At 42.3% G+C, this 16083-nt stretch overlaps 2 protein-coding genes across 2 annotated transcripts; one reads left to right on the forward strand and one right to left on the reverse strand.

Moving 5' to 3' along the window:
* The first annotated feature begins 20 nt into the window (after positions 1–20).
* On the forward strand, positions 21–9220 carry LOC105029897 (endonuclease domain-containing 1 protein-like). Its single transcript, XM_029118011.2, has 5 exons — positions 21–48; positions 6093–6549; positions 7381–7581; positions 7676–7948; positions 8151–9220. The coding sequence occupies exons 2-5, from the start codon at positions 6256–6258 to the stop codon at positions 8265–8267; spliced, it is 885 nt and encodes a 294-aa protein (XP_028973844.2). The 5' UTR covers positions 21–48; positions 6093–6255; the 3' UTR covers positions 8268–9220.
* Positions 9221–12819: 3599 nt separating this feature from the next.
* ufsp1 (UFM1-specific peptidase 1 (non-functional)) lies at positions 12820–14169 on the reverse strand. The gene has a single exon (XM_029118012.2). It carries the CDS (start codon positions 13981–13983, stop codon positions 13213–13215), a length of 771 nt encoding a protein of 256 aa, XP_028973845.1. The 5' UTR covers positions 13984–14169; the 3' UTR covers positions 12820–13212.
* Positions 14170–16083: the final 1914 nt, after the last annotated feature.

The raw sequence follows: 16083 nt of genomic DNA on the forward strand, positions 1-16083 counted from the left end.
GTCCCGCGTTCGACTCCTGTTACAGTCAGGATCAGCTTTATTCGCCAGGTACGTGTACAAATACGAGGAATTTGACTCTGGATTATACAGGCTCACGATGTGCTTATTCATAAAAAACTTAAACAAAGGACACTCAACAAGAGTCACCGAATGCATTATACAGTACACATAATAAACCAAACAACAACATATATTATGCCTGAGGTTCAGGACAGACAAAAACTTTGCTCAAAAAAGATCTGAACTGGGAACCAATTTATAGGAAAAAACTAAAACCTGCAGGGACTCGGCCCTTCATGGAACCGCTTTTACACCCCCGGTTGAAGGTCTACCTACTGTAGTTACAAAAAGCTTTTGAAGTTGATTGATATCTGTGTATTTTGCTATTATAGGCTATAGCCTAGTAAGCCATGCATGCTTAAAAAAAAAAAAAATCTGTCCCTTGTGCTGGAGTTATCCCTTGTGCTGGAGTTATTATAAGTCATTTAATTATAGCAAATAAAAATACTGCAATAACTGGAGTATTCGCAAACAGTTTCCCAGTGACTTTCCAGCTACATAACAAATTACAGATATCTGAGCTAACAAGCTAATAGCCTCACTGCGAAGGAAGACAAGCCCCTTTTAAAGGTTGTTGTTTGAGGAGGCTTTTCCCAGAAGATGTTTGTTATATCATCAGGTTATACATTGTGTACCTTGATACTTACTATTCACTGTGCATGTTGGGTAATGTGAAAACGGAAAATGTTCTAGATGAACAGTTGAACAAACTATTGTCTTTGGTCTCTTCAATACGAGTTATTAGAGATGTGGTTATGAAACCCACAAACATTACAAATTCCATCAGAGCTATTCTGCTTGGTAGAGATCGTATCCTGCTGTTGTTAGCATTCTGTATTGCTGGCAGAGAAGTGAGTGCTGTCGAGCTAGCCAACATAGTGTTTTAGCATTGTAGACACATGGCATGGGTTCAAGATAGGTGTTGGAGCATGCTGACGACGTGTTTTAAAGGGGAGGACTATAATGAATTCAAGAATATTATTGCCGTGGTTAGGACCAGCTTGGAGTGGCTGACAATCAGGAGTCTATTGAAAAGTGAACAATGCCTGGAATTGTTGGGCATTTTGGACCATTTGACGGGAGTGTAGAGCAGTGGAGCTCTTATACAGAGAGGTTTGGATATAATGGATTCAATATTACAGAGATTTAAGGACTACAGACTGTGATTTTGTAAGGATAATTGTGTATTTTTCCAATCATTGGTGGAATACTTATGACAATGTCATCGACCCCACTGGCCTCCACAAGGCTCCATCCAAGGTCAACGCTATCATGGATGCTCCAACACCCCAGAATGTTAACCAACTCGTTAATTCCCAGGTTACTAAATTACTATGGACATTTCCTTCTGAGCCTAGCAACAAAGTTGAAGCCACTGCATCAGTTGCTCTGTAAGAGCACAACATGGAAATGGATGAACCAATGCAAGGAAGTATTTTTAAAGCAAGGAAGTATCTTAAAATCTGAGGCATTGACACACTTCAACCCATCATTGTCCATCCAGCTAGCTTGTGATGCTATTCCCTATGGTGTGGGAGTAGTGTGAAGAGAGTCCAATTGCATTGGCAACGAGAACATTGAACAAGGCAGAAAGCAACTATGCACTGATAGAACGAGAAGCATTGTTTTTGGAGTGCGTATGTTTCACCATTATCTTTATGGTAGGATATTCACCCTTCTTACAGATTATCGTCCGCTGACAATTATTTTTGGGCCACATTCCATCCCTTTCTGCAAGCAGAATCCTGTTGCTGTCAGAGCACACCTACGACATCAGATTCCGCAAGTATGAACTGCAGGATCACCACGTCAACTTGTGAGTGACAACGGACCACAGTTTGTGTCCCAAGCAATGGCCACATTCCTACTGATGAATGGAGTTCAGCACATCAAATCCGCTCCTAACCATCCATCGACTTGTGTGTTGGCAGAGAGATTTGTACAAACAATGAAACATGCCTTAAAAGCATCAAGGTCATGGAACACTCCACCAACCCTTGAATAGCTTCCTACTGTCCTACAGGGGTACGGTGCACGCCGTCACCAAAGCTTAACCTGCAATGCCAAGGCCTACAGGAGTTGTTGAGCATCAGGTTGACCGCCATTACCCTTCTAGAGATAGGCGGGCACCTATACGCTTAGACTTGTAAACTGACTAACCCTTCTGCTGGGGCAGAATTATCCCCATGGGCAGTCCAGGTTTCAGATGGTCTACTCTCATTCCTCAGTTGTCTTTATCCTGTTAAAAAGTCTATATAAATGATGAGTTGTTAAGTTGAACATTGAGATGTTTCTTTAATGTGGGTTGTTCTGAAAATGTACAGTGGGGAGAACAAGTATTTGAAACACTGCCGATTTTGCAGGTTTTCCTACAAACCTGATTCCAAAAAAGTTGGGACACTGTACAAAGTAAGTGAGTAAAAAAGGAATGGAATAATTTACAAATCTCAAACTTATTATTAATTCACAATAGAATATAGATAACATATTGAATGTTGAAAGTGAGACATTTTGTAATGTCATGCCAAATATTGGCTCATTTTGGATTTCATGAGAGCTACACATTCCAAAAAAGTTGGGACAGGTAGCAGTAAGAGGCCGGAAAAGTTAAATGTACAGATAAGGAACAGCTGGAGGACCAATATGCAACTTATTATGTCAATTGGCAACATGATTGGGTATAAAAAGAGCCTCTCAGAGTGGCAGTGTCTCTCAGAAGTCAAGATGGGAAAAAATTGTGGAGCAATATCAGAAAGGAGTTTCTAAGAGAAGAATTGCAAAGAGTTTGAAGTTATCATCATCTACAGTGCATAATATCATCCAAAGATTCAGAGAATCTGGAACAATCTCTTGTGCATAAGGGTCAAGGCCGGAAAACCATATTGGATGCCCGTGATCTTCGGGCCCTCAGACGGCACTGCATCACATACAGGAATGATACTGTAATGGAAATCACAACACGGGCTCAGGAATACTTCCAGAAAACATTGTCGGTGAACACAATCCACCGTGCCATTCGCCGTTGCCGGCTAAAACTCTATAGGTCAAAAAAAAAGCCGTATCTAAACAGGATCCAGAAGCGCAAGCGTTTTTTCTGGGCCAAGGATCATTTAAAATGGACTGTGGCAAAGTGGAAAAGTGTTCTGTGGTCAGACAAATCAAAATTTGAAGTTCATTTTGGAAAACTGGGACGCCATGTCATCCTGACTAAAGAGGACAAGGACAACCCAAGTTGTTATCAGCGCTCAGTTCAGAAGCCTGCATCTCTGATGGTATGGGGTTGCATGAGTGCGTGTGGCATGGGCAGCCTACACATCTGGAAAGGCACCATCAATGCTGACAGTTATATCCAAGTTCTAGAACAACATATGCTCCCATCCAGACGTCGTCTCTTTCAGGGAAGACCTTGCATTTTCCAACATGACAATGCCAGACCACATACTGCATCAATTACAATGTCATGGCTGCATAGAAGAAGGATCCGGGTACTGAAATGGCCAGCCTGCAGTCCAGATCTTTCACCCATAAAAAACATTTGACGCATCATAAAGAGGAAGGTGCGACAAAGAAGACCTAAGACAGTTGAGCAACTAGAAGCCTGTATTAGACAAGAATGGGACAACATTCCTATTCATAAACTTGAGCAACTTGTCTCCTCAGTCCCCAGACGTTTGCAGTCTGTTATACAAAGAAGAGGGGATGCCACATAGTGGTAAACATGGCCTTGTCCCAACTTTTTTGCGATGTGTTGATGCCATGAAATTTAAAATCAACGTATTTTTCCCTTAAAGTGATACATTTTCTCAGTTTAAACATTTGATGTCATCTATGTTGTATTCTGAATAAAATATTGAAATTTGAAACTTCCACATCATTCTGTTTTTATTCACAATTGTACAGTGTCCCTACTACTTTGGAATCGGGTTTGTACTTACAATGCATGTAGAGGTCTGTAATTTTTATCATAGGTACACTTCAACTGTGAGAGACGGAATCTAAAACAATGATGGGATACAGGACATGAGGAAGGTGAGGGATCAGCCCAGAACTACACGGCAGGACCTGGTCAATGACCTGAAGAGAGCTGGGACCACAGTCTCAAAGAAAACCATTAGTAACACACTACGCCGTCATGGATTAAAATCCTGCAGTGCACGCAAGGTCCCCCTGCTCAAGCCAGCGCATATCCAGGCCCATCTGAAGTTTGCCAATGACCTTCTGGATGGTCCAGAGGAGGAATGGGAGAAAGTAATGTGGTGTGATGAGACAAAAATAGAGCTTTTTGGTCTAAACTCCACTTTCCATGTTTGGAGGAAGAAGAACGGGGAATTAGGGATGTGGGAACAGGAGTGCATGATAAGACAGTCCGGGGATGCGTTGATGTGTAGATGGGATGATGACAGCTAGAAGATCGGCGACAAAGAAAGACGGGGTCCTAGGTGGAATCATGACACAGTCCATGAATTTGTTGTGCATCCTTTATAATTCCCAATAATGCTGTGTCTATTTACATTGCCATTATTTTTAACAAAAATTCTTTCAGGAAAAAAAACTGCCTTCCAGGAGACTTTGCTTCATCACAGAAACTCAGGATGTGTTGTTTGATGTACATTTCGCCAAGTCATTTTTTTCACACTGCTTGCTTTTTCACAAAGTACATTTTCCAGGACATTATGTTCTTGGAGGAGAGTGCATTCCCCAGCCAAAGACAGCAACTGAGCTTGCAGGTTCTGTGAACTTTATACAACTGCATACTGGTGTTTGTGAGGCAAAAACAACCCAAATTTCTTTATATACAATTAAATTCATACTACTGCTGCTCTCATCAATCTATTGATACTAATGGAATTTTATTGGTCGGTGTCATTTGTACTTATGCCAGTTTTTTACCACTGTCCCAACAGACATGTTATGATCAGATACGTGCAACTCAATAGACTTTTGTGGCTTAAACATAGAGATATTAAAGCCTCACAAACAAACATTTTGACATTTTCACTTAGGGGTGTACTCACTTTTGTTGTCAGCGGTTTAGACATTAATGGCTGTGTGTTGAGTTATTTTGAGGGGACAGCAAATTTACACTGTTATACAAGTTGTACACTCACTACTTTACATTGTAGCAAAGTGTCATTTCTTCAGTGTTGTCACATGAAAAGACAATCAAATATTTGCAGAAATGTGAGGGGTGTACTCACTTTTGTGAGATACTGCATTTACATTTACCCAATTTTTATTTGCAACTTTGTGACATGATAAAGGCCCTTCATCATTGCAGCAACTCCCAGCAAAATCGAGATGGGTCTTCCGAATTATATCAGATTCTTATCAATGAGCTGAATGTGTACAATGTATTATATTTATGTTGTTAACATACATGGCCAAATATACTTACTGAACCTAAAATAAAATGTTTCCATTTCTGCTGGTAAGAAACTGTAAACCTACCACATGTAACCACAAACATGTAAAAATAGAAATGTCACAACTTAAGTGACAGAAGCTGATCAAAGCAGAGCGAGCTAAGTTGTTTGTTTTTCTGTTGGCTATGGTACAAACCTCTAGTTCTCTGTGACAGGAAGTGACAGGAAATGTTCATTCTAAAGAGAAACTGTTCTCAGGAGGTTTCAGACCAGCTTTGTTAATTCTGTTCTTTCTTAATGTTATTCTTACTCGTTGGAAAACCTGTTTAGCCTTGGCAATGGTCAAATCCTCATTAAAATCATATTTATCTGGCTTCCATAGGAGGTTATGAGAGCATGTTTGGAATATAATTTCAGGTTGGGATATCAATGGTCTAGCCTGGTCCAAGACCTCTTTGTGCTTTAATGACAATTTTTATGGACATCCTCATGCCAAATTAAACACAGGAGGCAATATAACACAAACATACTTGAAACCAGGCTAGCATCGACTGCTTCACTAGAATACAGATAACTCAGCTGAGAGAGCTAAGGTGTGCATGGCTTTGCATGCTAAAGCCAGATTAGGGAGAGCTGAAGCTGATACACAGGTGTGCCTCTTTCTTTCAGAACTGCGAGCACCAAGATCTCAGGGCAGGTGCACAGACAGATATACTGTAGGTCAAGGGACAGAGCAACAAGACAGACACCTCAGCACAGACTCGGCTATTCCTCCTTTTCATTTGGACAGGTCTGGTCCATCCCTACACTGTGACCTCCTCGCTAAGCCATCATGGCCTCACTCTGGGCACAGGGCTTCCTGCTGGTCACCATAGTGATGACGGCCGCTCGGGGGTCTGTGGAGAAGGAGCTCCCTTCGGAGTGCAGGGCGTTCCTGTACATGGGCACTCCCCCCGTGGGCCTGGAGAACCACTCGCTCCAGAAGATCTGCCAGCGCTACAACAGCAAGGCGCGGTATGTGACACTGTATGACACCACCAACCATGTCCCCGTCTACTCAGCCTACGTCTTCAAACGCTCCGATGGGGAGAAGAGGGTGGACGTGCCCTGGATGTACGAACCACAGGTAACCCGAAGCAACTGTTTTGGTGTAATAACAACTCTCCAGTGAAATTGTCATTTTTCTTACCCTCTGCAGCTTCAGAGCTGTTAAGTGTGACAATAACATGACTCTTTGCGTCAATTAAAAGTCAATAGAACACTGTCCATTATTTACTAGAGTAATATTTGATTATTTTGTCTGTGTGTGGCACTGTCATATCGTATGCGCTCTTATCCAGAGCGACTTAAGGGACCAATTAGGGTTATTTATGTCATCCCATCTCCTTTGTACAGGAAGCTTTGTTACCATGTAATTAACCTCCTATGCATATCACAATGTACAGAAGGGTAGCAAACTAAAGGAAAACCAACACAAAGTGTCTCAGTAAGGTGCTGGACCAAAAGCCACCAGAACCTCTTCAATTCGCCTTGACAGATTCTACGGGTCTCTGTGACCCTACTGGAGGGATGGAACACCATTCTTCCAAAATATATTCCCTCATTTGGTGTTTTGATGATGGTGGTGGAGAGCTGTCCAACACGTTGGTCTACAATCTCCCATAGATGTTCAACTGGGTTAAGACCTGGTTGTTGTGAAGGCCATAGCATATCATTCTATTAATTTTCATACTCATCAAACCATTCAGTGACCTTGTGCCCTGTGGCTGGGGTCATTGTCAGAGACCCAATAATGAACACTCTTTCAAAGTCAAGTAGACGTTTTCATCTTGTCATCTTCAACCAAAATCCAGGTCCACCGGGCCTGATGAGCATTTTTTACATGCCACAGAGTGTAATAGAATGCTCACCTGTCCGTATGTCCTCCTGTACTGTTGTTTCTTCATCTCCCACCCAGCTATCCACAATGTCTGACACCGGAGACATGCAGGCCTTCCCGCGTGGCTACATGCACAGGAACTTTGAGGACGCCCAGGCGGTGCTGGATGACTACACCAATGCCGTCTTCTATGAGCGTGGCCACCTCAACCCTGACGAGCACCAGGCCGACCCAGACGACAAGGCCTCCACCTACACCCTGACCAACGTGGTGCCTCAGGTCAGCCATTTTGTTCATGCTGTTAAACCCTTTTTAAGTTTTTCTACTTAAACGTCACATTTGTATGGAATCACATCGCCCGCCGGTCTTTAAGGTCAGAGAATTCAGCACCAGTGTCTGGAAGGTTCAGGAGCACATCGTCCGCAGGCGCCTTAACAACTACTGCCGCGGAACCGCCTACGTGGTCACCGGCATCGTCACATCCGGGAACATGATCCGGCGCCATAACATTGACCGCGTGGCGGTTCCCAAGTACCTGTGGTCGGCCTACTGCTGCACTGACTACGACCACAACGCACCCTTTGGCGAGCGCTACAAGTTCCCAGCCTTTGCCCACTATGGCCTCAACGAGAATGAGAACAACCAGGTAAATCTAGTGTAATTGTTGTTATTTACTAAAATATTTTATTTGGTATACATTTTTTATTTTTTATATTATTAGCATAATATGTTATACCTGGTATCAGGTTTTTGGGAAATGTGTCAAATAATCCCATGAAGTGAAAGTTGCTGAGCATAACTGAAATCTAATTCAGTCAATCTCCTCCATTCAATTGTTCATCCATCAGGTCCTGGAGCTGTCCGTCAAGAAATTGGAGGAGTTCCTTCAGAGGTCCACTTTTGTGGACAAGAATTTCCAGATCTTTATGGACGACTGTGTCCAGCCTCCTTCGGCTTTGCATTAAGTGGGCTACATTCAGCAAGAAAACAATATGGAACATTTCTGATTTACAGTGCCTACAGAAAGTCTACACCCCCCTTTTCACATTTTGTTGTCATTTGTTCAGAGTTTGATCCATATAGATTATATTTGTTTCAAAAGGTGCAACAAGCTTGACCCCAAAAGCGGTATTATGCAGCTGTTTGTATTAATTTAGCTGGGCACTCCCCCCATGGGCCTAATTTAGTTAGTCTTCGACTCGGACAAACAGTCCCATCCTAATTTATGGACTCCACAATCTAGGGTTCTCAGAAGACTGTAGGCTGGTTTCAAAATGATTTATCTGACCGTGTACAATGTATCTAATCAATTACAATATCTTGTATACAAATGGCCCCTTGCTACTGTATTGTCAACCCTAAAACACAGCTTTAATAACACCCAACATGCCTTTTGGAGCCTACCTCAACCTTCATGCACCCCAAACATCTATGCACTGCATGGGTCTGAGTTAGAGTACAAATAGGGAAGGAAGATAAATTAAGCAATGTTGAGCTAAGTCCTTGAGGGTCCTTGAGTGGTCCAAGGACCTTGACAGAGCTTGAACAGTGTGGTAAAATGTATGTTAAAAATTTGTTTTAGTTATAATTCAGTTTTTACATGTTTTTCCAGGCATTTATGCTTCATTGGAAAGGAAAGTGGTGAAAGATAGAGGAGTTCAACTGAATGAGTACCTCTGATCAACTGTGAGCATCAATTATCCCAAAACCACATTACCTGAAATAAAAATTTCACTTCCTGCTAAACACCAGCAGTCTTCAAAAAATTTATTTTCTCGATTCACAAAACCCATGTATGTATTCGATGTATGTTTTTTCCATTGCAATCTAAATCTGATTGAATAAAGTTTACAGATTCCAAAAGTAGGATGACTCATTCCAACTTACAATACTACTTGAGTGTTGGTCAAAACATTTATTTTGCTATGACTTGTTAGCAATGACACTAATTCAGAGTGATATTCAGTAATGAACTGTAAAAAAATAAAAATAACATGTATTCATCAATATTCATTTTTAAAGTGCAGTTGTAGTCACACACACAGCAGATATGAAAATATATGATTAAAACCTCCCACTCTCCTCACACTAAATGTGTGAAAGAACAAACAGGTCCAAAATAATAACACTGTAATGGGTAGAAATAGAGTCATTGCAAATAATTTCCCAATGCATCATTCATTTTCTACACATCCATAAGCATATTTACTGGAAGCCCATAATAATAATTCCAGCAGCAAAATCCATATCAAGTCAGTGATGTAAAACATGACAATGTTAGGTCTGCATATTGTCTCAGACTGTTCTTGAAGTCTACATTTTAATCTAAACAAAGCTTTGTTCTGCTCCAGAAAGCATGAAGGAGAAGATAGGAAAGCGTTAAATAGGCTTACAAATGACATATTATAAGACATCTAACCAGTGCTTGACCTGTTGATGGGTGTAGTTCTAAGTAGCCATTTTGGAAGCTAAAAACTGATAACATACATTTATACTGCTTCTCACTTTGCTACCATGGCTCGCCACTTTGAATAGATGTAAAAGGGCTCTGAAATAGGGAGTAGAGATGGGCTGACCCAGAGAGACTTACTGTCGACATGTATGAAACATAATAAGGAATACAAGGGAAAAAGCGAGAGGCTGAAACAGAGCAGCTACAGTAGTGTGAAGGGCAGAGGGAGAAATGGGATCATCGTGAGGCAACTGAAAGAGAGACCAGGCACACAGTCAAGACAGACAGAGACAGACAGACAGACAGACAGACAGACAGACAGGCAGACTAGCTTCAATGGTCACCATGAGACACCAATCAATCCCCTCTTGTCTGTCTCTGGCTGTCCTACTGTGTTGTCTGCGGGGGTCCCGGGCTGGCGTGGTGGAGGACTTCAACCACGTGGAGCGCTGTAAGGACTCCTTGTACATGGGCACCCCGCCGCGGGGCTACCAATTCAGCAGCCCCCTGAAAAAGATCTGCCAGCGTTACGAGGACAAGCCATGCTTCGTCACCCTCTACGACCCCCACAAACACATCCCCCTCTACTCGGCCTACATCTTCAAGAAGTCTGATGGGGAGAAGAGGGTGGATTTTCCCTGGATGTTTGAGCCGCAGGTAAGTGGCTAATAAGTGTGAAAGTGTGGAGGTGTGTGTGAGAGTCGGTCTGCTCTGCCTCTTAGTTTGTGTGTGTTATTTTGTTAGTGTTCGCAACCCTGCGATATGTGCCTGGTGTTCATTGGTTGTATATCTTAGGTTAACTTTAACATAGGTGTTTACATGCACTAAACAGCAACATGATTGTCATTTGAAAAAATGGTTTGACAAAGGTTCTCTCACAGACACTGACAACGGACACACCCATTCACTAAAGCAGAGTTCTGCAGGACAATATTACTGCTCTGGCTACAATGAGAAGTTGGAGATAAGCAGGTTTGTGGGCAGTTAGAATGGTACCACAATAACATTTTAATCTAGTTGTGTGTGATACAACACTTTCCCGTTTCAACAACATCCTTGTTTCCGCAATACGTCTCTCTTCCCCCGACTTTTCCACCTTCCACCCTGACATCAAAGTCTCCATCTCACTCTATGTGTCTATCAGGCTGCCAAAACAGCGGGCCATAATACAGACATAGGCCCAAGTATGCCAGGCTTCAAATTAGTGGGGATGTAATATTGCATTGTGCTCTGCTGTGTTCATGTATTTGTACACTGTCGTCACAAAACGAATGTCCATTTAAATGATATAGTGTAATGCAGTGGTTCCCAACCTGGGGTACTAGGACCCCTGGGGGTACATGGCCTCTCCACAGGGGGTACATTGAGAAAACCCACGACACCATCGGCTTACGAGTGAAATTAACATGAGGGGGTCTTCAGGGGTACTCCGAGCAGAGCAAAATTCTGTTGGTGGTACAGTAACTGAAAAAGGTTGGGAACCACTAATGCATCCCTCCCCTCTATCCCTCCCTCCCCCCCACCTGTCCCTCTCCCTCCGACCGTGTTGCCATCACCGAGTACATGTGGTCGGCCTACTGCTGCACCGAGTACGACCAGAATGCACCCTATTTCGTACGCTACAAGTTCCCGGTGTTCGGGGCCTACGGGATGAACGACCGTGTCAACAACCACCTGATGGAGGTTCCGGTGAATAACCTGGAGAAATTCCTCAAAGGAAGGATGGACGTTGACAAGAACTTCCAGATCTTCTACAATGACTGTGTGCCTGACTCATAGTGAAAAACCATGCAATCGTGCCAGTAGTCGCACCTCAATGTCATATCTTTATCATGATCTGATTTCTGTATTGAGTAGATACTTGAATGTTGTTTTTGGGTGAGGTGTTATTCACAAGTAATAAAGATGTGGCATCAAATCCTGTGAAGTTAGACTCAGTCGGAGATTACAGATATAGCAGCATTGCAGTGGCAAAGAACTTCTCTGTATGACAATCATGTCCTATTTAAAACCTGTTGTCTGTTCTTTGATCAGAAGCTTAATTTGCATGTTGTCTCCTGGGTAACAAGAACAAGTCAGTGTTATGTGAACAAAAGACAACTTGACAGTTTATATTCTCCACTGCAGAGACAGACTGCACTGCTCACCACAGAAGAAAGTCAAGATATTGAAATATCTGGTATAAAATAAACCCACGACTAACAAATAACAGATAATTAGTGCATATATATTTATCTGCCGGGCATGTAGACAAACTTTGTTTAAAGGGTCACTCTAATCTCCACCCAATTTCAGCCTTTGCCCAACCCCCAACATACTGAACACAAAGCATTCAGGTAGAAGTTGTGGGTGCCGGTGAACTCTTAATTAATACTATGGGGGTGGGTACGATGTTTAGACTCATGCAGGCTTACGTCATACCTTATGCATATGCTGCATTCAGTGTTGCCTAGATCTAGAAAGTCAAACTACAATCCAGTGAATTATTAAGTTTAGTCAGAAATCTACTTTTTAAAACCGCCCCAGTGACTGCTGGTTACTTGTTTGTCAGCGTGGCTCTCTGCTGCTTGCACAGTATGTATATCTGTCTTCACACCTACTTCCTCGTCTCTCACTCTGTTCGAGCCTCTCCCCACTGTTACAAAGAGGGAGAAAATCAGGCCAAAATCAGGGGAAAAAAACCATTCACACTGAGTTTGAGTAAACGAGACACATCCTGGTGCTGAAATTAGCCAGATCATTGTAGAAATGCATCAAGGTCTACGTAACATTCCACCCAAACACAATCACATGTCCCCCATCACTATCTAACCTCCTGGTGTGTAGCTACTGGTCAGCAATGGCGGTAGGTATTTAGGGAAGGCATGCAGGCCACGGGTGTTTCTGCAAGAGGGAAACGCACAAAACCACCTCTGCTGCTCAAAACATTTTATAAATAACACTGGAAAAGTGCTAAATTCCACTATACTAAACACATCTAGCACATTTAAAAGGTATAAGAACCCCCTCTAGATAGCAATGAAGCATCTTTTGAAAGGTGCCTGAACAAATTTAAATGGCAGAGATTAATCGTTTGGCGCTAGATTTACTGCTAAAAAAAACATAACATAAGACCAGACATTTCACTCTAATACATCAGATTTTGCCTCAAAACAGTGATCATTTTCCATGTGTTACCCTTTAAACATTTAGGTATGGCCACGGAACTATTTCTTAATCCTACATACTGTTAAATCTTTAAGTCTGAACAGTCTGCATTCATCCACAAGAGGGCGACTGTGTTCTATTCAGCCACTAACACTTCCAGCTACAGCTGCACAGGACAGTTAAAGTATTCGTAACAACTTTTTTCGAACAATGACCAACAATTGCTCAGATATTTACAACAAACAAAAGTCCCGAAAATAATTCATGACATACGAGTTTTTTGTTTTACCCTGGATCATACTTTCTTCCTTTCATGTTTTGGCAGTCTGAGGCAGACACAGGTTATAGAAGGAACTAGTATCCAGAGACCCCACGTTTTTCCACGACACCAATCCCAAACCCTGCAGTGCCGCTCGCTCCAGCGGGGGCCCGTAGTAGTGAGGATCCATCACCAGCAGGTAGCTCCCTTGGCCCTCAGGCCGACTGCACACGCCCAGTATGCCCTTGGAAGAGTTATCCCGGTCCCCTCCCATCATGACAGGGGACCCCTGGCTCTGGAAGTGCTCGTGGAGCTCCTCAGCAGCTCTATTCAGTTCTATCCCTCCACCCCGCACATGGACCACTTTACAGGGGACATTGTAGTAGTAGTCAAGGATCAGGCTTGCTTCGAACGTCCCTATCCACTCACGAGAGCCAGCAAATGATGCAGGCTTGTCCCCCATTGCCACCAAGGCGTGCTGGATTTCAGGAAGGCTGGGTGGGGGTCTGCATTTGGCCTTAGGCGATGGTGGGCACCAGCTATGGCACAGCCACCAGGCCATGGTCTGGAGGGTGCGGTAGCCACAGCCCCAGCCACTGTCATCCTGGCCATCACACCCATAGTGGAAGTAAAGACAGTCTCCAGATATTAGGGAGCATTTTACAATGTCTGGTGCTGGGCTAGGAAGTCCAATGTGAGCGTTCTCCGGAAGAGCCCCAGTAAATTCTGAATTACGTTCTGTACATCTGTGTTTTTTTTCTCCCAACACTGATTTGTGACCCCAGTCAATCCCCTCAGCACTGTTATCCTCCATATAAGCCATGTCTTAAATCTTTACGCACCTCAGTTCACCTGTACAATGAATATATACAATTTACAGAAAACAACATACCGACTTTTTTTTTTTACAGCAGTCTCTGGGACAATTCAATGACGTTGAGGAAAAGCTGCGTCTGAGTACGTTGATAGAACTGTTCCCCCTATCTACAAAAGCTGACGAGTTAGTTCCTCCTTCATGGGAATAGGCACATTTGAATAACGTGTGCCCGTCTTTTTCTGGAGCCGGACCAGGATCTTTCATTTAACCAACGTTTATGAATTGCTATTCTAAATTAAATAAGATTTTCCTCTAACGCCATGTAACAACGAGCGCACACCTCATATAGTGTAGTTTCACAATACTCAATAGCGCTATTCTAGGCTACTGATCTACCTACTGAGTGCGCGAGAGCATCGCGCGAGGAGGATGATAGTTGGTGATAACCACACATTTTGAAATCCAACGGTCATCTCGACTTTCTTCCCACTCCAAGTTTTGTTGTTCGACCTCTCGGTCCTTTAGCTATAGCACCAGACGAAAAAACGTGGAATACTAAAGGGCTAAAGGTACGAAGAAAATTGTTTCAGTAAAAATAGAAAGGACATGCTGTCACATTTTAATTCAAATTATGTTTCAAAATAGGCAGGCCTATGTCTAGCTAGCTTTCTACAGACTACGTCAAGATGGGCATATATTCAGGACTGCGGGTAGTGAGTTTTTCGTGGCAATGACAGTGTCTTTGTGGCACACCATGTTAACTGTTCAATTCACTCTGTAAATTGTGGATTTTTTTATTTATTTTTTATGTGTAAGCTCCCCAACCTAAGCAGCAGCCTGATAGTCAAAGGGGTAAAACGGTCATACCCATCAGTTCCAATGTAAGAGGTTAGTCCTGTGTGGTAGGCAGCATTCTCATGGAGAAAATGGCTTATGTAGTTGACCACAGAAGATCCATGCTTTCTACACCCTAGCTATATAGTGGAGTCCGTTTATTCTCAAAATGTTTTGTGCCAGGGACCGTCAATGCTTGTTGTTGTTCCACTGGGACTGTCTGGGTAAAAAATATGAACCATAGCCTTTATTCAAAACATAGTGCTCCTGCCTTTTTCTGATTAACCAACGCTAAATAAAACACAAGAATATTTCCAATCAGATAATAAAATAAATGTAGTCCTATGGTTTGTAATGATTGAAATGCGTGGTATTGGGAAATTCATGAAAATGTCAGACAGGAATATCAAGTAATAATTGAGTGTAGAAAAGAAGACATGGCTTTCAGTGGGATTTCACAGTCATTTATTATTTTATTGCATTGCAATCAGTAAGGTACAAGTTATTTTTTACAATAACGGCCTGTACACAGAATACAAATAGAAATAAAAAGATTAATACAATTTCATAATGCACAAAACAAAATCATTCATAAGCAGACACCTTTATCTTGTAGTAAAACCTACGGTAAATGTCTAAATTAACTTATGGATACAAGGCTTTCGAGTTTGAGATTATTTTGGAGCTTATTCCAATTAAATGAGGCAAGATCAGTAAACCCAGTTTATCCAAGGGCAGAGGCTACTCATGGTGTATCCTGTACAAACCATTCCTGTGTTCTTATGTTATAATGAATTGCTTAAATTTTTTTGTGATGTAAGCAGGGATTAAATTGGATGGAAGCACACAGGGTCGAAATGAGACCTAGGAGGACCTGAGTTCCCGTACTTCCAATGGCCAGCTGTTTTAGATACAACTGGAAAGTAAAAAGTAGGGCACCCCCACTTCCCAAATCCCAGTTTAAACCCTGGTTGTAAGATGGACGTTTCTGCAAAAGCCTTGTAAATAGGAAATACTTTGCCTCTCTTGTCGTACATAGAGAGATGCCCATCCCACCTTTTCATTCAATTTACAATGAGTTCTAAAGCTATCTCAAGGGCACAGAGGTAGACAGCATCTAAAGGTTTAAGAGTGGAAGCTCTGGATTGTATTTATATTATATCCCTATAGTACAAGACTGAAATAAAAGTGGCCTGGACTATTTATTTTGACTACAACTGAGTCAAATTACAAAGACCTGGTCGGAATGCTGATTGGTGGATATTCAAAATA

Source organism: Esox lucius, chromosome 24, assembly GCF_011004845.1.
Source record: "Esox lucius isolate fEsoLuc1 chromosome 24, fEsoLuc1.pri, whole genome shotgun sequence".
Lineage (NCBI taxonomy): Eukaryota > Metazoa > Chordata > Actinopteri > Esociformes > Esocidae > Esox > Esox lucius.